This window comes from Mycteria americana, chromosome 6 (assembly GCF_035582795.1).
Source record: "Mycteria americana isolate JAX WOST 10 ecotype Jacksonville Zoo and Gardens chromosome 6, USCA_MyAme_1.0, whole genome shotgun sequence".
Taxonomy (NCBI): domain Eukaryota; kingdom Metazoa; phylum Chordata; class Aves; order Ciconiiformes; family Ciconiidae; genus Mycteria; species Mycteria americana.
In genome coordinates this window covers 55,253,096-55,275,095 of record NC_134370.1, presented here as the reverse complement: position 1 = coordinate 55,275,095, position 22,000 = coordinate 55,253,096, and the positions used below count along the sequence as shown (strand labels likewise).

Here is a 22,000-nt window from a genome sequence, read left to right as displayed (position 1 = left end):
GTTATTTTGTTTATGATGTTGCATCACTTCAGTATTTAGTACCCTAGGTAGCTGTTTTTTACTCCAGTGAGCTAGATTAGCCTGATTACACTGGCAGGATGCAGTTGATGGATGACTGTCATTATCTTCTCAAACCTGCATGATACTTTAGGTATAGGAGATGATAATTAAATTTTCAAGAGACTACATTGAGATTATAAGCTCTGAGTATTTTTTTAAAATGAGGAATATGTTTGCAATTATCAGCATGTTGTTAGAGGATCCTCTCCTGAGATGTTTTATTAGCAACTCCTGATTTCCTTTAAATTGATCAAGAAAAAATGCTCAAGTTATCATATAACACTTAGATGTTGTTTTGTTTTTTTAATTCTGATATGTTCTTCCTCCTGAAACAGACCAAAAATGTATCTGATCAAAGCTATTGGTAATGGCTTGAAGATGTACAGGTTAGCACAATATATTTAATGAAACCTTGTTTGAGACAAAACACTAGAGAGGATCATAATTAATGCCTCATTTTCTGCCAGTTGCTATTGATTACTCATTCAGGGTCCCTTTGTTCTCAAAATGGTAACACTGTATTTCACATTACTATTTGATGATATTCTCAGGATGAGATTCTTTAACAACATGCTGATAATTGCAAACATATCTCTAGAATTTAAATTTAAAATGAATTTACATCATATGTCAGTGTTTTTCCAAATTCAGCTCCTGTTTTGGAGTGCATATTCATTATAGTTTCCAAAGATTGGAGACTTGAGTAAAGTGAAATTCAACACTTTATATCTTGGTTATATTTTTGGCTTAAACTGCATTACGTGGAACTCAGGTGAACGGTCTTTTTCCAGCCCAAATCTCTGTACTGTACTAGTGTCTCACAGAGCAATTATTTTTTTAATGTTTTAATTTTGTGCTAGGTTTTCCTTTGGAATCACAGTAACAACATACACAGCTGGGGGATTTTGCAAGTTCAGCAGAGTTTGACTTCTCCATTTTGTTACGTTCTTTCAAACTAGCTCATGCAAATTGTCAGGTTTGTCTATAAGGCAAGACATGTGAAATATTAAGACACATTATGTACATGCTTTAAGTCAACCAAATGGCTTACTGAATAAAAGGACATGTATGTGAAACTTTTGCTCTACCCAGGGCAGCATTTCAAGTTTATAGTAAGGCAAGGAATGCACTTACTATCTGCTCTACGTAATTCTGAGAAATGGAGAAATGCCAAGTGAGTTTGTCTACAACTATGTGGCAGGATAATGGAGGGCTTTGATTGATGAGTGCTGTTGTGTTACTTTACTTTTACAAAATAATGTATCTAAGCTCCCAATTTTAACTAAACACTTAAGTTTTAAAAAACAAACAAAAAACCCAAAAAAACTTTAGACAGTTTTCCTGCCTTAAATAGGGACAGCCTGACTACTGGGACTCAAAGCATGAACTTTTTCAAAAGGAAGCTAATGCAAAAAAACTAGGAAAAATAAAATCAGTTGACTACTTTACTGGGGGAAAAGGGGGGCAGTTTCAAGATCTAAGTTGCAGTTGGTGAGTTGCAGCTCTCATTTCACCGCCAAAGCAGCCTGCCTTATTATGCCAGCACAATGGCCCTGTCATAATCAGTTGCATATAATGGGCTAATGCTTTTATTCTCAACCATATTATTCTTTTGATAGAAAATAATGAATAATGTAAGGGCACACAGTTGTATTTGGGTGGAACTATTGCATAGGTTGGCGATGGTACACTAGGAAAATCTGAGTTCTTAAAGTGTTTGCGAATACGTTTGCATTTAAAAAATGAATGTGAACGAGATTTAGACCAAAAAGCACAAGGCTAACTGCCTATAATAAATACATTTTTGGAAAGGTAAAATCTTATATACGATAGTGTAGTGTATGGATTGCGTTTGTTAAAAATGTTCATGTATTTTGCAGGATAGCTTGGCTTTCCTATCTACGTATAGCCCAAATGTTTGAGAGCTGCAAGGAATATTACATAAGGACATCTGTAGGCCTTTACTTGTCCACATTTCTTTTTTTATATCAAAGAAAGAAAATCAAAGAAGTGTTTACCAACATATTAGAATTCTGCTGGCCGGTGTCCTAGAAGTTCATTGAAGGCAGAGCAGTATTTTGGCATCAAATTGTATCTTCAGGATTCTAAAGATTCGTAGAGTTGGGCTGGGGAAAAGAAAACTTCCAAAGTAGTCAAACTTTCTTACTTTTATGCTCAAATTCTTTGAAAGAATCAATTTAAAAACCATTTTAAAATATGTTGAGTAAGGAGCTTTTTTTATCTCAGGCATACCATTTTGATATAAGCATATGGTTGATTAGCTTGTTAGTTTGAATGGAAGCTAACTTTGCATGCACATAAGTGCAGCTGCAATACAAAGTTACTTGTTTTCTGTGACAAAGGTGCATAAATACACCACCCCACCTCCATATGTAGATAGGATCCTTTTCCCCCCACCTCACCTTTGCGATGTTTGAATAGATGACTCCCCTGAATTTCATTTTTATGAGAATACTTTTTAGGAAAAGGACTCCTTTAAAGCATTTGTCTAGATAGTGGCCCTTGTAAAAGCCTTTATTTTTTGGGTCAGGCCATGCCATTTCCCCTGAGGCTGTCAAAACTGTTTCTTGGTTTTGCTGAAAGGGATACATTTTGAAAAGTAAAGCAGTCGTATTTATGTCTTTTTCTCTGTTCTCTTTGGAATCAAGCTTGCTGTGTTCTTAGTTCATTGTAATAAAAGCCTTTTTTATTTTGTTTTCTTTCCTTTTTTTTAGGTTGGTTATTGAACACACATTTCTTAGGTAAAATACTGCTTTAAATAAATTCTTGTTTATTTTGAAGCTGGAAATATGCCTTATAAAATCCAGAGAGGCAAATTTCTAAGGGTGATGCCTATTTATTTATAATGGTAATGCAGACTGGACTCGGCAGTGTTCAGGAGAATAACCAGTCATTGATTATTCTTTAGTAATTGGATCTGTGCTTGGCAGATGAGGTTCGGAGTGAGCGTGAACATTCTCTGTGGAGAATGCTATGAACTACGTGTGTAAGCGATCTGCCTCTGTGCAGGGACCTCGGGCACTTAGTCAGGAGAAGCTTGGTGCTGATAATACAAAGCTTTTTTGCTATCCTCAGTGGTATTTTTGTATTCCTTTCTTTATCAGATGCCCTTAGGAAAGGATCAGTCCTAATCAATATTGCTTCTCAATTGGTTCAGACAGGCAGAAAAATCAATAAGCTGAACTAATGACATCTATTTTTATTTTATTTTGGAAGACTGAGGAACAATTATAAAATTTTAAACAGATGCTTCATGTGATTGTGGGAATGGTAGAAGAGGGTTGTGTGTTTTGGGTTTTTTTTCCCCTTCCTTTTTTTTTTTTTAAATAAAAAAATTTTTACCCAAACACAATACAGATCAGAAAACTTCTTTAGAGTGTGTTGCATAGCTTCAGATTTATTGGGTTTGTATTATATTATATATACACACTTACTTTATGTTGTTGTAGTAGCCATGCTGTTTTGAAATGCAGAGTCCGATGAAAATGTGAAGAACTGGAATGCTTAGGACAAAAGCAAGGGTGGCAAATGTCATGAGGTAAAGGTTGGAGGTTAAGTCTGGAAAAGATATAGACACATGCCTTTTGGAATGGCTTGGTAGAAGTGAATTTAAGAGTTTTTACTGGTGTGTTTTGTGGGATGTTTTTTGTTTTGGTTTGGTTTTTTTTGGTGTGTCTGTGTCATCTTCTCCCCCGCCTTCCCCTTAGTGAATAGAGGAACAGAGGAACTAAGAACCCTGCCACCCCTTTTTTTTTGGAGGCATCTGTATGGATCCTGTTGCATTTCCAAAATCACTGCCAATGATCAGAAGGAGATTATGGCGGGGAGCGGGGAGGGTTGTCTTTAACGTGAATGGGACGTAGTTCCTAATTGTGTTTGTCAGCTGCTCTGAGCAAGCAGGGGCTGGACTAGGCGATCTCCAGAGGGCCCTGCCAGCCTCAGTGGTTCTGGCATTCTGTGAGTGGGACTTTGCTTCAGCTACTTGAAATGACAACTATCACAATACTTCTTCCCTTTCCCCATGGGCTATGTAAAGAAGTTTTCCTTCAGTCCTGGGTATTCTTGGGCTGAAGGTTAAGTCTTGGGCCAAGTGCAGAGCTGGTTTCATATCTTCTTTTGGACAGTGTTGGTTTGGAGGAACTGCTTTTCACAAAACGTTGCCCGGGTTTCCTGAACAGTGTTCACCACTAAAACTCTAATAAATTTTTAGTATAGCATCTTTGCTAAATTTGGACTTACACTATGTAAGCCAGACATTCTGATGATCATAATGTTTTCTGCAAAACAATAAACTCTTAACTGTTTGTCAAGGCAAAATTAGCAAATCTTGAAACAGTCTAGGAGCAGATTTGCCCCTCCCCCCCGTATTTTCTGTATACTTTGTTTAAAGATCACCTCACTCCTTATAAGGGTATCTCATTTCAATGTGAGTTTTATATTAACAATTCTAATTTAAATACTGTTTTATTGTAAGAATAAGAATGAAAAAATTGAGTTGAGGGGAAACTTTATGCCTTAACATTTTTAATCATTATTAACTTTGTTCTTCAAACTGTGTGAGAGATTTGTAAGCAGTAGTTAACACACTTCTGGGCCCTCCTTTAGTTTGTAACGGGGTGACTCTTTCACATCCCACTCTTCTCAATTACAATACAAGATTTTTCATGCTCAAATTAGTCATCAGACCAGTAAAAGATGGACATTTCAGTAGTGATACGATGCAAAACCTTTTATCTGGAAAAACGCACTTGAGGTTATTGCTTTTTTTTTAATATATAGTCTGTAATTTTAGACGAACTCTAGATTTTCTGCTAATCCCAGTGCACTGCAAGTTAGAAGAGATTTAGAACCTTACTGAGAGCCATGTGAGTTAGCCTCACCTTTCACAAGTCATCACACCAAAAGAACCAGCTTGAATGATATAATGTAATCAAAAAAATACATTTATTTATGAATTAGGGTATTCAGGCCTTAGAAGAAGAGGTGAGAAGAGCCAGGAGCAATGGCCTCTGCACGTATTCCGGTGGGCTGCTGTAGCCCTAGAAGGCAACAGCGCTAGAATGGTTCCTGCCATGATCCAGTCTGCAAGCATGCTTGTTTGACAGCCTCTGGAACCCACGGGTGTGCGTGGACTTTGTCGCTGAGAGCGGTTTGGGGGGAGGAGGAAAGTTGGCTTGGGAGCGGTGGGGCTGAAGGAAAAGCTTCAACTAGGTGGTACCTCAAGTTTGTTTTGGTATAAAAGTTAATCCAGTCAGCAGTTTCTGTCTTAGCATCATCTGATAATTGAAATGTTAGTGCAGTTTGAGTGTAGGCGAAACATAACTGTTGTCCTGCCATCCGACAGCTGTGCTTTACCCTCTCTATAATGGAAAGACTGCAGGACGTAATGACCAAGTATGAAGAAATCAAATCACTTGTTTCTGAAGGCTCCTGGTTCCATGGTGATCTTAAAACACTGTCTGATCTTGCAGATATTAAAAGCAAAGTGTCTTTATCTATGTGTAACACAGAATGGATGCTGCTGTATGAGGAAAGCTGTATGCAACAGCCAGGAGTGAAGCAGCGGTGAATGTGAATGCATTTTTACTGCCTGGTAGCATTATGTTTTCTGTACAAACAGTTCTGTGGGTTTCACTCCAAGTCTGGGGATTTTCAGACAAGAACAAGGCTAAGCATAGTATCAACCATGGAAAAACTATGTTCTCGTAAATCACCAACATTCATTTTGGTTTCACAGAAGAAATCCAAATAACGTGAGGCCAAACAACATATAATGCACTTGTTAAGTGTTTTGAATGTTTTTGTATTTACTACATGAAAAGGGAACAAAAAGGGTAGGGTTCAACTATGTTGTTGGTTTGAAGTTTTTAAAATGTCATAATTTTTTATGTTCTGTGCATTAATCTAATCTGTTATCTCTTTTGTCTGCGTTTGATTTTTTTTCTTTTTTGGACAATTATTCCATGTTTTTATGACTGTAATACAAGTCTGGATTTCTAAGTATGTGCTAAAACCTAATGTCACACTATAAACTCTTAGCAGTTTTTATCAATTATGTTTATATTGTGTAATAGAAGAGGTGTTACATTGCAAACTAAACAAAGTATTATGATTTTTGTTTAGAATTTAAGTATGAATTGATTCTTTCAGATGTTTTAAACTGAAATGGTTATGTTTTTTTGGAGGCTCACAGCCAAACTTGCTCTGCCTTTCTGAATTATGCTATAGTATATTCTCTGAATACCAATTTTAAAAAGTCAACATTTTTTTTGAACTCTTAAGACCTTCACTGAAAGCCCAGTAAATTCCTATAAATGCCAAGAGCAGTACGTTTGGTTAATAGTTTGTCAGCCTGGTATATTAACAGCTGAATTGTTATAGAGCTTAATTTTACTTTTCTCTGTATATTTTGCAGTCTAGTCTGCTTCGGTCAGATATGGGGCTTGGAAGTCCAGGTCAGCTGTCATCCTCAGGAAAACCTGGAACACCCTACTACCCATTTTCTGGCACAAATCAACGCCGAAGACCACTTCATGACTCACCAGCTCTTGGTGAGTAATACAGACAGTTTTTAAACTTTTGTTCATGATGCATTTCTGCAGATTTTATTTTCTTTGACAGTTCATTTTATATACTGGAGATTGCTCTGTACTGAGCAATTCAAATTATAGCAAACAGCTATATAAGAGATAAACTGGAATTATTAACATTTTCTTTGACATGCTAGTTTGGATTCAACACTGGTCAGTATTGCTTATAAAACAAACACGAAACTTCAATAAAACCCTTAATTGCAAAAGCAATAATGACAGATGGATAGGAGCTGATGACCAGCTGAGTGCCCTTAACCCATGCCATCATTAACTCCTGGAAATACCTGACCTTGAGGTCATTACCATTATTTAGTAGGGGAAAGACACAAAGGGGGAACAATTATCCTTTTATATGCTAAAAGTAACTTTATTCAGGACAATATATAGTTCATTGTAATTGGTTCAACATGCCTTTAAAGTTCTTACCAATTGGAGACTAGTAGCTTATCTTAAAATCAAAGTACCTTGCAAAATATGCAGGCAAGAACTTGCTTAAAAACTGTTATAATCCTATGACAGTATTAATATTTTATTCTGGAGTTACTTAGAGATAAATGGAATTTTCCTACTCGGTCATAGTCAGTGGTAATATTTCATAGCTCTAAAGACTTTCTATTGAATTAGGGAATAAAGAATGAGCCAGCTGTTCTATCGTTTCTGCTATAAGACTATCGCAAATAATTGGGTGTGCAAGTTTTAAAAATTTCTTTTTGGTATAAAAAGAGAGACTGTAACCTGATATTTTAGTTTAAAAGCTACCATATTTCAATGTTAGCATGTTATGTCATTAGGATTACTCTAGTTATGTTTGGAGTTTTAATGCCCCTCATTCGGTATAACACTTCAATTCCATAATAAGATCTTGTTTGTTGGAACCACATGACTTAAACCATACTTCACGCAAAATAGCATTTCATCAAATGCAAATTGTTTCTTGAAGTAACTTTAGTATTAACTAGAACTGCAAACTCCTTGGGCATTAAAATAGTCCTGAACATGCTTGAAATTGTTTTTTAAATCTTTAATTACAAAAATATGACTTTGGAACTTTACCTATATATGTGTGCGTGTATATATGTATGTATTTTAAAACACCATTTTTTTTATATAACTTTTTAACCTGTTGTGAAGACAACCGCCATTTAATCTGAGGTTGTCTTTCTTTACAAATATTTTTGTAAGTATTCATGTTCCTCAGAATATGAGAATCAAATCTGAAACAGTTCTTCATATCTGTTTCAGAAGAGGAACAATCTGAGGAAGGTTCAGTGAAATTGTTTGCCGCTTGGAATTGTAATAGAAAAGAGTTGGGTATTGTTGTTGTTGTTGTTATTGTTGTTATTATTATTGTTTTAGCCCCCATTGAATTGGTTTTAGTGAGAAGCTACTATAAGAGTAGCCTGCTATGGTTTTGAGTAACGGGGGGGGCTGTTAGAGCATGACTTTGAGTGCTGGACAGAGAATGATACTGATGTAGGCAGAAAGGTTATGGTATGAAGCAGTCCTTGAGATTGAGTCCTAAACAAGATTGTCTGATTTCTATGTTATACTTCAATATGTGATTAAGTTAGTGTCTTGTGCAAACTATATAGAGGTTGTTAAGTTCCAGATGATATTAATAGAGGTTGGTAAGTTCCAGATATTATTAAATTGAAAAAAATGAAGCTTAAGTGTGGTGTTTTTAGAGTAGTACTGTTCAAACTAGTAACAGCACGATATTCCTCTTTCTGTCATGGCTGGATTTGGGGGACTGTAACCCGGAACATGGCAGGTGGTGGCTACAAATTTATGGAAATGTTTTTCCAGAAATGTCAGGAAAAGGAAGTGCACTTTTATCTCAAGTCTTGTTTCCAATGGCTTGAGAAAGTATGTCTGAAATATTTATCTTGTTTTTAATGGACTAGTTAAATGTTACAAAACTGTTGCCTAAGAAATTAAAGCCAAGTTGAATTATGGCCATTTTATGCCCAAAAAGGAGTTGCCTGACCAGGATTTTAACAAACTCTCTTTAAATTTGCTACTAAAGTTCATTGAAACCAGTGTTCCCTCCCAGGTGACACTTTGAGTGCAGTGTAAGTATCTCTTCCAGAAGTCCTTTTATTTTCTTTTTGAATGTGCCGTATGGGGAATGATCAGAGTAAAGGTATCCAGCAGATATTCTCACCTTATCTCACCTTTATCTTGTCATATTGTATAATAAAATTGTGATTAAATGTTCTGAATGAAAATGGAAAGGTAGGAATTTTGTTATTTTAATTGAAGACTCAATCAGTCAACTGTAGAGCTGGTAATCTTGCCAGATACTTCTCTTCAGAACATGTTAACGTCTAATTTGCATGCATACTGTTCAGATTAATTTTATTAGCAGCTGACTAAACTGGTTCAGATTCTTGGATTTAGTTAGTGAAACTGCTGGTTACTTTTGTGATATTACAATAATTATTGGTAGAAGGAAGCAGATATCATGCTTCCAACTTTACAATTACATGCAAATTTGAGTTGTATTGCCTTTATTACTTAAGTAATTAGGTCATTAGATCTGCTGTTTATTTACAACCTTGGTATAGTCTAAAAGCTATAGAAATTTACATCATGTTAGTATTTTTAGAGTATAAATCATACTTTAACATGTCATAAATTCCTTTTTGATAGTTCTATCTTTATTCTGAAGTGCAGAAAGGGAAAGCATTTCTCTCGCTAATCAGTCCCATTTTCCTCCTTATATATCTCAAAATCTTACTTTGTTTCTTAGCAAGCATATAAGGGCATCAGTGTACCCTTCAGTGTTAGTGTTCTTAGGAATAACTGCTTTCCTTATGGAAAGAATTTAAAGAAATTACTTAGCAAAGCTTTATTTTGGAGAAGAACATCAGTATGTTACACATTTAAGCACATTCCTGTATTGATGTGAAAGACAAATTTTGTTGGCACAGAATAAAAAATGCATGAAATTGGAAAATAAGAAATCCATCGTGGAAAGAAAAAACTGTATAGCATAGCTATTTATTCTTTTTCATCTATCATGTAGATACTTGATGAAACGTTGTTTTTCTATGTACAGATCCTCTACAGACAAAGAAAGTAAGAAAGGTGCCCCCTGGTTTGCCTTCTTCTGTAAGTACAACATTTTTTACTTAGAGTAAACAAATCGGGCTCAAATTGCGCTCTCTTTACCTGACGTACATACAAATTACTTAACTTTAGCATTAGTAAGGCTATCCACTGGACATGAACAGCTAGGCTAGGTAATTGGGAGTGGTTCTGGAGGACTAAACACACATTTGATGTGGAATTTTTAGATTTCATAGCAGTGATTTGTAGCTTGCTCATATGCTCCTACCCACTTGTCCCTGTCATTTGAATTCCTCTCTTGGGAAGAGAGCTGGGCCAGGAGCTGTCAAAGAAGATCTCCTGTACAGGTCTTTTGATGTTTAATTAGTCATTATGTTGCTGAACAGGAGGACAGACAGAGATTAATAGCTGAGAATCTTAGAAATTTACATTTGTAATAATCCCAGTGGAGCTGAAGACATTAAGATTCGGAGGACATGTACAGCTCAGCTTGCCTCAGTAGGACTGAGGTTATTAATATGCATAAATCACTGAGTCAGATGTTCATTGTGAAGCCCTGGTGGATTTTAAAGCCTTCATTAAGCCTTTCCTAACTTCAGTCTAGCATCAGGAAAGCTTTCAAGCAACTAGTTTGTTGATCCCTCTTTGCTTGAAAATTTATCCTTCGAGAATAAAGGGCTTTGATGAAAAAGGTTGGAAGGGTTTTGGTGGAAAAATCATTAATGGCTATGATAATCTAATGCTATAGGGGTGTTTTGTGGTATTAAATATGCTTTATTCTTAAAAGGAAGAAAATTGTTTATAAACGAATCTGCATTTAAAAATCCACGTGAAGTGAAAAATCCCCAGTGAAGTGAAGGACAGAATTATTTTTTCCCCTGCTCAGAACAAACAGGAGGGGAGGGGGAAGCTCCGCTGCCTTGCGGGGTACATCTCTTTGTTGTGTAAATGGATGTTGGGCTTTTATTTGGCAGTACTTAACACATGGGCGCAGGTGCACTTGGATGAGTCATAACTCAAAGCCGGATAGGCTGAATAGAACATACTGCACAGGCAACAGTAATATAGTGGGAGCAAAATGGGTCTGATCTTTTTATTTTGTATTGAGTCTGAAGTACGGATGGTGTCTTCTAGTCCTTGCATCTCCCCTGTTGTCTCCTCCCTCTCTTTCCCTTCTCCCTCCCCCTGCTCATGGTGTTATATACAGAAACCGGGATCTGAAATCCTGTTTTAACCGTACTTCCAGATGGAGCTGAGATAGTATAGATAGCCTGGGGCAGCTGTGCTCTGAACCTGCAGCCTACCTGGAAGCCAGGATTGCAGCTGCAGGCACTCTTAAAAGCTTTTGCTTGCATAAGCACTTGGGCCCCACTAGAGGCTGAATAGCTGCTTGATAAACAAAATGAACACAATGCCTCAAATCATTATTCCCGAGGCCAGGAATATTCTTCTTCTCCCCCCGCCCCCCCCCCAGCAGCAGCTAAAAATAGTTTGGCAATTTACATTTTAACAGTTGCGTGTTATATAGGGTGGCTTTACAGTCTAGCAGATGATTTCTGCTAGATTAACAAAAATAAATGTAAAATGTCAGAGAAGCTAAAACACATAGCAGTGCAATTTTCATGTAATTTATTACTGTAATTCTAGGTGAGTAATAAAGCTTACGTTACATGTTTAATATTTAGTAGCGTCAGCCAGGTAAAGAGATCATTTTAGCAAATGAAAAATTTCTCTCGTTTCTCTTACCAGGCTTTAATTTTAAGAAGCAGTATTTTTCAAATGATTTTCATTTAATTCTTCTTCTGTGAGAAGAGTGGAAAGAACAAAATGCTGATAAATTTTATTTGTATTAACATTGTACCAATCTGCGCAATAAAGTGCAGTTACTGTGAATAATCAATGATTGTGATGCTGCAATTTTTAAGTACTGTTTCTCTGTATTTCAGTGCTTTCAGCGCTGAATAGAGCCTTGAAGTAAAATGACATCTTACAAAAAAAAAAGTGATATGAGATATTATGTGTTTGGAAGATGACACAAAACTAAATTTCACTGAGCGTCATAGGAAATTTAAATTGAGTAGATAATTATGTAAGTGTTGTCTTTATTTTAAATATAAGTTGGTAAGAAGTCAGAATGTATTGTGGGAAAGATAAAAATTGATTTAGCTAATAGGTAGTGCAGAGAACTTTAATTATAATATTGAAAGTCACAAGAAAGGTTATATTTAATGTTATTGTGCAAATCTGTATTTTTTTAATTTTTCAGTTGCTAAAAGATTGTTTTCTGTAATGTTTTTGTGTCAGTATAGAGCTACCATGTCAACAGATACTCAACAGTAATTTAATTTCCTAGATAACTGTAATTTAATAACAATCTTCTAAGACATGATGATATTTAAAAAAAAAAATCTTCCTCTTGTTTGTTTCTTTTTCTCTTTGATTTGTATGGTATTTTCTGAAATTACTTGCTTTGAGGTTTATCTATCTTCATGTGTTCTTATCAGGGCCTAAAGTAAAAATACTTGCAGAGAAAAGTGCTAATGAATTGTTACTTTCTGGAATGCAACTCAATCTGAACTTGTCCTTTTACTGTAAAAATTAAATGCATCAGGAAAATGCATTTTTACGTTTTCCTGTCGTAAGTTGCTAAGTGGTGAGTCATTGCCCAAAACATTTGGAATGTTGACATGCAAGCATTTATGTTAAACTACAACTACTAAATTTAAAGCCTTATGGGGAGGATAGAAACTAAAAAATCAGTGGTTTCTTTTTTCTCACTGTTAGCTCAAGCCAGGCTTGAGTGAACAGAAAGATTATGATGTGCCATTTATATTATAGCGGGGGGGAAAATACTGTTCAGTGAGTTACATTATCCTCAGAGATTGTATTTCTGAGAATTTTTCTGATTGTAGGAGTTGGCTTAAATAAGCCAAGAAACTAATAACATCATGTGACTTGAAACCAGTTGTAACTAATCGGCGGGGCCGAGTTAGGAAAGGCAGAGTGTCAGGGTTTTCAAAGAGCTGTTCAGTCCGCAGAGGGAGAAGGAAGAAAAGTAAGGCTCACTTGGAAATACACAGGGAGATTGCCATCTAATTATGGATGGGCTATGAGCTGAAACATACTATTTACATGTGTAGTCAGAAAATATTTCAAACTAATATTTATGATTAGTACCATAATCAGTAGCTATCATGAGGTCATAATTCTAAGAAAAATAGTGTGAATATCTATCATCATTCTTTTGCCATTTAATTAGTCTCGTACCAGAGAAATAACCTGAAATACATCATGTCTGTTGATTTTTGTTAACAGAAAATCAGCTGTGACACACAGGCACAAATATCTGATTGCTTTCTGTGTAGTGCCATTTCTAATAACTGTTTTGAGTGTTTTAGGCTTTCCATGGTACCTATCAGTTAATATTAAACTTTAGATTGCCACTTACTTAATAAGAGATTGTCAAATTAATATTTTCTAATACCAGAGATCTCTTTCTAAATTCAAACTCATTACATTTTTCAATACATTTAAGAAAATTTATAGCTTGATTATAGGGGTTCCTCATATATCACCCTCTATAGTATGCGTATAGTCCATGGGTGCTGATTTATTGCAAGAATTCTTTATGAAGTAAAGCTAGAGAAAACTTGGTTGGCATGCGTAGAACTACCTCCCAAACATTTAAGGTATTTTTCTTTCTGGTATCATGCTAGTCTTTTAAGACCAAGCTTGAGAAATATATATCAAGAGATGTCTTGTAAAGGTACCAATGGTACCAGAAGAAAAATAATAGATCTTACTCTGTGCTCCCTTCTGTGCTCCCTCCTTCCTCCACCCCTCCTGAAGGGTAAAAGGAGATTATTTGAAGTGGTGGAGTGGAAAGGATCCAGTCCTCTGAATGTTTATCTGAAACCCAGTTTTTGAGACTTTAATGTTTAGATTGTATTAAAAATAATATAACATTCACCATGCTGAGTGGACTGTCTTTAGAGAATTATCCTCAACATTAGCAAGTTCAATGTGTATTGAAGTAGCCTGGTGTAAAGCAACATCCTGGAAATACTTTTAGGAAGTCTGTGGCTCTGAATAAAAACTTTGGAGCGTCCTGGATAGATACTTGGTGTGATTTTTTTTTTTACTGACTGTGATGTTGTGTTTAACTGACTTTCTAGTGGGACTTTTTTTTTTTTTTGGTAAGATTTGTTCCCACTGGCCAGAAATGGTGTAAAAATGTAAAAAGCAGCGTTTAGTTTGTTCAGAGCTGTTCTGAATTGCCTTGCGCAGTCAAGTGATACATTCAACTGTCACTCATCTTTAGTATCCAACACTCTCAAAGACAGCAGTAACTCGCCTAACTCTTGCCTCTGATGCTGTGCTGTGTTTTAGAAGGCAATTTTAAATAACAAAACAGAGCAAATAAATCCTTATGGATAATGCAACACAGAACTTGCGATTTCTTCCTCATGACTCAGTCTTCTGGCTTCCCTTCTTCTGCTTTATGCTTGTTCTTTGGTCACCTGATTCAAGGGATAAAGTTTTTAGGGACTTGCTCTATACTCCGTTTTAAGTACCGTGTTCATCTGTGAGCTTGAACAAAAAGCAAATATATAAAACATCCAACCCCTAAATTGTGTTACAAACCAAGTAAAAGTATTTCTTTGAGATTTTATGCTTTTTAAGAAAAAGACCTGGTTTTCTGGTTAGATTATTGTCGTTTTTTTCAACATGCCCTTTATTTGAAATCTATCTGTAGAAACAGCAGTAACCTCAGATTACAGCGTCCCACCCGCTCTTTGCTATACGAGAACATTTAGCTGTCATTAAACAACTAAGCAGTCCATTGCGAAGTCCTGCTGTGAGAGTTCAGATGGAGTTCTCACTGAATTAGGATGAAGGTACTTAAGTAACCCTCTCTTAATAGCATCTTTTTTTATTGCAATCAGATCATTTTCCCAAACTAACTATCCTGGCATCTGACAGTGGCGAACTTTGTGAGGTTGCTTAACTGAGAGATCTTCTCTGTGAAAATCCTGCATATACATATAGAGGGATATATAATGATAAATTATTTCTCTGTGTTTGGATTTAGTGGAGATACTTTATTTTTGAAGTTTTCACAACATATCAAAATGAGCATATTAGATGCTCTTAAATTAGAGTGTAGATCTGCATGAAAGAACCTTAAATCTGTGCATAGTTCTAAAACGGTTATCTGAAAAAATAACATGACTGAATTGCAGTTTGTGTAATGTAGGGAAAAATTATATCGAATTGCTGCAACTTCTGCTTTACCTCAAAGATTAACATGTCCATTACCATAAATTAGTGTGGTGTTTTATAACAATAGATAAGGATAAAAGCTTTTTTTGAAGACTATTTCTTGATATCTTTTGCTTGATAATACTTGTGGTTTTGGTGGGAAGGCTTTTATAATCCCTGAAGTCAGCTGGGAAAGTAGTGAGCAACGTTGTGTTGCTAGACTTTTATGTGCTGTTGAACCGAGATGTTTCCTTTCAGTTGCTTGCTCAGCCCAAATGTTGGGCAGGTTGCTTTGCCTGTGACTGTGCCGTTTGTCAGAAATGGGCAATACAAAAATGATTGCTTTTTCAAAAGAATGGTACTGAAATTAATGCACTGCATAATCTTTAAATGAAATTTCAGATGAAGATGTGTATTTACACACTGAAGCAAAGAAATTGAATTAAATTATCTCTTGTTTTAGTGCCACAGAGTTTCTCATGATGTCAAGACTTGCAAAGAAAGCAAGTTGTACAGTCTTGGAGATTTAGTTATGGGATTTCATACCATTTGCACTGATAGCTAGGATTAGTTGTTAGCGTTTTTTCTTTCTGTAGGGAAGTAGTAGATGGATTCCTAACTGTGAATGGCAGAAGGATCGGCTCGTTTGGCTTTTGATAGCTCGCACAGCTTCATTTGCAAAATAGTTTTTCCGAGCAGCAAGCTGGAGTACAGAGGAAGGGGAGAGATGCAAGGAAATATATGCTGAGGCACAATTAGCTCTCTTTATTTTGACATGCAATCTTCTAAACTTCTCTGATACTGCATTATTTAATGTATTCAAAAAGTGTGTGTGCGTTGATGTCCGAGGCCGGGCTCAGGTTTTGGCTATGGAGCCACCTACAGGGAGATCACACAAGTGCAGGTGTAGCTGCATGGTGCTGGTGAGGGGAGAAAGTGAAAAATGCACTGTACTTCAGTAATGAAATAAAAGTTAAATGATACTAAGGTTGGACCAGCAGAGGGACCCCTTAATCACTTTTTAATTTTTCGAATAAATTTTCTTGGCCGTGTTGAGCTGATGTGAAAAGATTTGTATATCAAGTAGTCTTCTGTGACTTTCAGTACACAGCCTTGCTAATTCACTTCAGGTTTTAAAATTCTTTTAAGGTCAATACACATTTTTAGATTGGGTAGGTTTTTAGCACATTTTGGGATGATGATTTTCTGGCTTCTGATGGGATAACTTATTGCCTCAGGATAATAAACATGCTTATTTACTTTTTAATGCAGGTATGGGTAGTTAAGACCTTCATATAGAGGCTTTCAAGCCTTAAGTGCTTAATATTTTCAGCAAAATAATAAAAATTCCTGAATTTGAGCAATATCCTATCAAAGTCGTATTTGAAAGATTTTTAAACAAGTTTTAAAACCGCCTCAAATTAATTGTTTTGTGTGTGATTCTGAAGAATGTGATATACAGCACTTTTTCCCTCGTTCTTTCCATTCTAGTAAAATATTTATGTAAAAACTTAAACATCTGAATTTCAATATTACTTGGAAAACTACTGAAAGAGAAACTCCCTAGCTGTAGTTTCTGATTTAAAAAACAAAAACAACCACCAACCAAACAAAAACACCCCCTCCCCCCCCTTTGTTTTTTACCCATATCTGTCATAGGTAACTGGAGTTTTTTTGCAAACAAACAAAAAAACCCCAACCAACAACAACAAAACTAACACCCCCCCACCCCCACCCCCACCCCCCCACCCCCCCCCCCCCCCGGTAATACTGCTAGGTAAAAGTAATGGATAGCCATTAATATCAGTTTCATTAGTATTTGTTGTCTGTTCTCTATCCCTTCAAACTGTCCCCTCTTCCCTGGTTGTAGTAACATGGATGTTAAATGTGAAGTTAAAGACAAACCTTTTGAACAGGAAAACCACCAAACTATTTTAGCTCTTGCATAGATGAGTAAAATAACTTGCTTAAAACATCGTCCTTTGGATATTGTGGGTGTTTTGCCTATCAAATTGGTCCACTGGGTTATTTTAAATTGTCTTCTGTACAGTTAGTCTGCTCTGTCTCTGCTGAACAGTATACTTAGTGGTTGGTTAACAACAGAAGGCTATACTTCCAGGATTTTAAAATACATTAACATTTACTTAACTGATGAATTAAATAGAAGATGGTATAAGCAATGTGTTTTCCCCTTAAAACAGCCAGGTTTGTTTCTTAAGGTTTGAAATCTTGTCTATTCTAACAGCTATGTAATGCATGATGTTCAGTGCATCCCTTATTGATGATCCTAACTCTGGCCTTGTTATAGTTAAATCATCGTAAATGTTTGGTTTTAAAATAAGTTATATTGGGACTTTGAAGATGCCTAGAATTTTTTTTTCTGAATTGTTGCAAGAGAAGCAGCTCAAAGTTACTATGTATATTGCCATTAGCAACAGGTTGTTCAGTATGGGACTAATTTTCTATGAATTAGTCCTTTATCCTTTATTCCCATTCCTTGCCTTAATTTCAATGGGGCATCAGTTGGGGTCTCTCTCTTCTGTTCAGGTTCCAGTTTTCTTAGAACTGGTAAGAACGTAATCACTTGTGAAACTTCTGTTCCTCTGTTGAATGTGGTTGAAATTGATAATAAGTTCCAACCTAGGACAGAGTGGGGAGGAAAGGAGAGACTTCTAGGGCAGTTGCCTTTGCCTTATTTCCAAAGATAGCAGGTTAACCTAGCACCTAAGAAATGAAATAGAAATTAGTAAGAACAAGAGAATTAGTATCCCTACCAAAAGCAGGTTTGGGCTCTTACCACGTTACCATTTTTTCAGCAGGATTGAAGCCAACTCTCCACGAGGAAACTCATGATACTTGGGTTTACACATCACAGTTGCTTTTGTTGGTGAAAAAGGAACTTTAATTTCTAGTTGCACATAATTCGTTGTAAAAGCTTTTGCTACTTGTTGTGTTTGAATAGACCCATTTAAAATAACAAAACAGTGATAAAAAGCGATAACCTTTTAAAAGTATTTTGATATTTCAGTCTTGTAGAATACGTTTGACCAGAGGATGGCTCTCATCAATTGAGACAGTTAGATAATTATCTTTCATACGGTATAATTTTCAGTGATCTAGAGAAATTATGTTTATTCTTTATAAATTCAAATGATGGGTTACATATGTGTATTGTGTATTTGCTTTGTGGCTCTGACAAGTTGGACAAAAATGTATTTCACATAAAAGTTTGTCTTCAAGGAGAACATGTGGTTCATTCACAAAATCTCTTAGTGCTAAAACAATCTAAAACAAAATATTCTCCTACAGGTAGCCTGGTTTATTATTAGGTCAGTACTTCGCTCTGCATCAGCTTTCATAATCTCTTTACATACTTTAGAAACAGGCAGTTTATTGTTTTTGACACACAGTACAGGGTCATGAGTGGAAACAATTCGGGCTACAAAGTGCATGTCAGTTCAGTGCTCCTCTGCTGACGGCATGTCTGTCTGAAATCAAGTTTAAAAAATTGGCCCTGTCTCCAGCTGACTTGTTTTGTCAGGCTGAGTCATAAGATTAACCCTTGACTTGTCACCAAGGAAAAATGGAGTAAACAACTGTACCCAGTACTGTATCGCTGATCCAGCTATGATTCATTTCACTGTAACATGATTCTCTTAAGAAAACAAATTTCGGAGCAGCTGTTGCTTGGCTTAAATGTGGATTATAAAAATTGCAACCACAAAACAAAAACTTACTTTGGACTTCAGGAGCTTTTGGAATAGTTATCTGGTAGTAGTTCCTGCAAATACAGAGTTATTGGTAACAACATCGCAATTTCTTGTGCAGTCTTTCAAATTCTTCCATTTTAGGTTTATTTTTCATCTATTCTGGTGAAAGTAAACTTCTGCGGGTTAAAGTTTGATATGCTTGATGGAATTATGGTTTGATCGTATAAGGTGAATTGATGTAGCAAATGTCCTGTGAGAAACCATGTTTTCATACAGTAAATGTAGAGCAGATACAGTGATAAATTTCAAGTATTGTACACTAAGAGTTTATTCCCAACGATGTAACTGAGGGTAGGACAACTAATTCCCTTTTCGGTAAAAATGAAACTGTTATCCTTTTGATTTGTGGGGAAGTAACTCGGGAGCAAATTCATTTATTGACTCATTATGGAGGTACCAGTCTTTAAACTAGTTTGTCTACAAACAGACAGCATTTGCAGGGGCGTTACTCAGTTTTATTGATCATATTGTTGCTGTTGTCTTACCCATGTGATGGTGAACAAAGTCAATGATTTCCTTGTACTGATAAATGCTAATTGTGTTAGTAAATATTACCAGTTAGTATTACCTGTATATTTTTCATTACAATTGCTCTGTACAAGTATAGGGCAGTTGGAATGTGGAGAAGCCTCCCTCCCAATGCTACATAGTAAAGTTAGATTTTTCAGCTGTATGTTTTAACGTTTTTCCAATTGCTTGTAATGCGGGTGGATAATGCTTATTATTTGAGAGGGGGCTTGATCATGCTTTTCATCTCAAATACAACTATTTTGAAAATTAAGCATGTGTGCATGGAGGCGCAGTAGCAATTACAACTATGTTGATGATAATCTTTACTTCAAAGAACCGACTCCAGTTACCCTGGAAGTATTTTTAATGATTTAAAAGTTTGTGTGCTTGAATTATTTCAGGGAAAAAAAGGTTCTCTTACTTCTTGAACTCTTGCAAGCTGAAAGTGCCTTTTCCAGGGTTTAGGTTTTTTCCCTAAGTTGTACATTAGTCTGAATTAGTGATTTAAATCTAGAGCGCTATGAGAAGTAGCACATGCAAAGATCTGAAGATCTTTTAGCATACCTCATCTGTAGAGTCCTGAACATTAGTGAGAAGCTTTAAGGAATGGCATTGTTAGCTGTAAATCAAAGCTTCTTACGGACTCTCTGGGGACTGAAATGGGTCTTTGTGGTCCCTAGGGGAAGAAGGAAGCCGCAAGTCACTCTGTGGGCCTGGCGATTTAATAGTCTGAGGTATAGTGATGTTCTTTTTTGCAGCTGCTGCTGCTACGCCTTTTGTATTGGAGAAGAGTTCCGTTCAGATATCATTAGCTTTACTGCATAGTTAAATAGTTCTGGATGTGTAGTTTGACTTGCAGTAAAAATGCAAGTGTTCCTCAGCTGATGTAAACTTCAGGATGTATTTGCCAACATACTCTGAGCACAGTAGTCTCCTTATTGATTGGAAAAGTTCACTGAAAAAGCATTTGAAGCTGGAGGTGTGAATATATGTCAGTATGTGTATATTCTGTGTATTTACAGGCACTATGGTAGTTAGGCCCTGAGATAATGGACATTATACAGAAGACCCGCTAAGATTTTTATCTGACCATCGTATTCTACTGTAGTCAATTTGTCACCCTTGTGGACCTTTTTAGTTCAGAAGATTTCCCTGACACACAAGGTGCTTGGGAGAACGAACCAAATTTCTGCAGCTTGCTTTCCTTCCCTGTAAATTGCTGAATTGAACTTTGCCCATTTTTTTCCTTATCCTGAAGTATTTTCCTGCTTTTGTTAGGAGGGAGGCAGGGAGAATTCACAGCATTGGCAGTTGACACAGTTAGAGGTGGAGAAACGTGGTTTTGCTTTAACCTTTTTTTTCCTGGATTGAAATCCATATCTGATTTATCAGGAGCTAAGTTAATAACCAACTGCATTCATATGTAGAAAATAAAAAAAATGTACACCTCATTAAGAGTTAATGTTAGTTAATGCCACTGTTCAGTGAAGAAAGCAAAAAGACTTACCAGGCATAGATAATGAGGGATTTTTGTACTGGAAGTTGCGGTCTGTTTGCTGTATTGCATAACTCACATTTTTGTGATGTGCCAAAGTTGTTGGGGTTCCCCCCTTCTCTTTTCTTCCCTTTCTTATATGGGCACAGAATTGCTTTTTTCATACAAAAATCTATTATACCATATAAAGGGAGTCTGGGTTCATGTTTCCAAAGGACCATCATACTTTTGTATACTGTATCTTAAAGATGGATTTTGGACGATTCCGTAAAATGAAAATATTTACATGATTTTTTTTTTTTTTTTAAGCCAAGCATCTTGTGTGTGTGTTGTCTTCGTGTTAGGGTCATCTCATCACATAGGCTACCCTGTTTAGAAGGCAGGCTGTGCCCTGGTGGATGTGCTGGGGCGGCTTGGGGCCCAGGAAGCGCTGGCTGCGTGCGGGGTTTCGCTGTCTGGGTGCCCCCGCTTTCCCATGGGACTCGCTCCCAGCAGCTCCCCATGGCTTTGGGAGGCGTTTGCCCAAGTTGGGAGCAACTTTAGGCAGAGCCAGATGGCCGTGTGGCTGGAGCTGCATCAAGCAGCGTCTCCCCTGCCACAAGTGCTCTAATTTGATTAAAACAAAAAGCGTAAGATTAACTCGCTCAGGACGTATCCATTTGCCGCTGCCTTGTAGCTCGCGACTTACTCGGATGCCCAGGCCGCTCTCTCGGTGCGTACAGGCCCGTGTGCGGGGACTGGTGTGCGTGCCCCCTCCCTGTGCCGCTTGGCAGCGCCTGGGCCGCGGCGGGCAGAGGCGGAGGAGCGGAGGGCTGGCGGGGGCCCCGCGCCCGGCCCTACCCCCGCGCCCGGCCGGAGATGGTTCAGTCCTGCTTTGCATAAGTCGCCTTTGAGGCGCTCCATGTGCGCGGGCGGCGCGGAGAAGCGCGCGGGCGGGCGGCCGGGCGGGTGGATGTCGTGGAGAGAGGCGGTGCACTTCAGCCCGGCCCGCCGCCAGCCTCGCCATGTACTGCGCGTACCCCGTCCCCGGGGTGGGCAGCAACTCCCTCATGTACTACTACAACGGGAAGACGGTAAGGGCGGCCGCCTTTGTTCGGGAGCTGCCGAGCGCCGGGCAGCCGCGCTGGGCTGGCGCCCGGTCGTCGGGCAAATACAAGTTCACAGCGCGGGGGTCGCCGCGCGTCCAGCTCCTGTGAGGGCGGGGGGCGCTCTCCGGC

At 37.4% G+C, this 22,000-nt stretch overlaps 1 protein-coding gene across 12 annotated transcripts in view; it reads left to right on the top strand.

The window, feature by feature from the left end:
- Window positions 1-22,000, top strand: part of TCF12 (transcription factor 12) — a 175,839-nt gene that overhangs the window by 112,132 nt on the left and 41,707 nt on the right. For 9 of the 12 annotated variants that reach the window (XM_075505937.1, XM_075505935.1, XM_075505940.1 and 6 more), the window contains exons 8-9: window positions 6,497-6,632; window positions 9,736-9,788. In XM_075505937.1, coding sequence (XP_075362052.1) covers window positions 6,497-6,632; window positions 9,736-9,788 — 189 coding nt within the window. Of the gene's footprint in view, window positions 1-6,496; window positions 6,633-9,735; window positions 9,789-21,690; window positions 21,857-22,000 lie in introns of those variants that run through there. The other 3 variants (XM_075505944.1, XM_075505942.1, XM_075505943.1) reach the window with 2 other exon arrangements.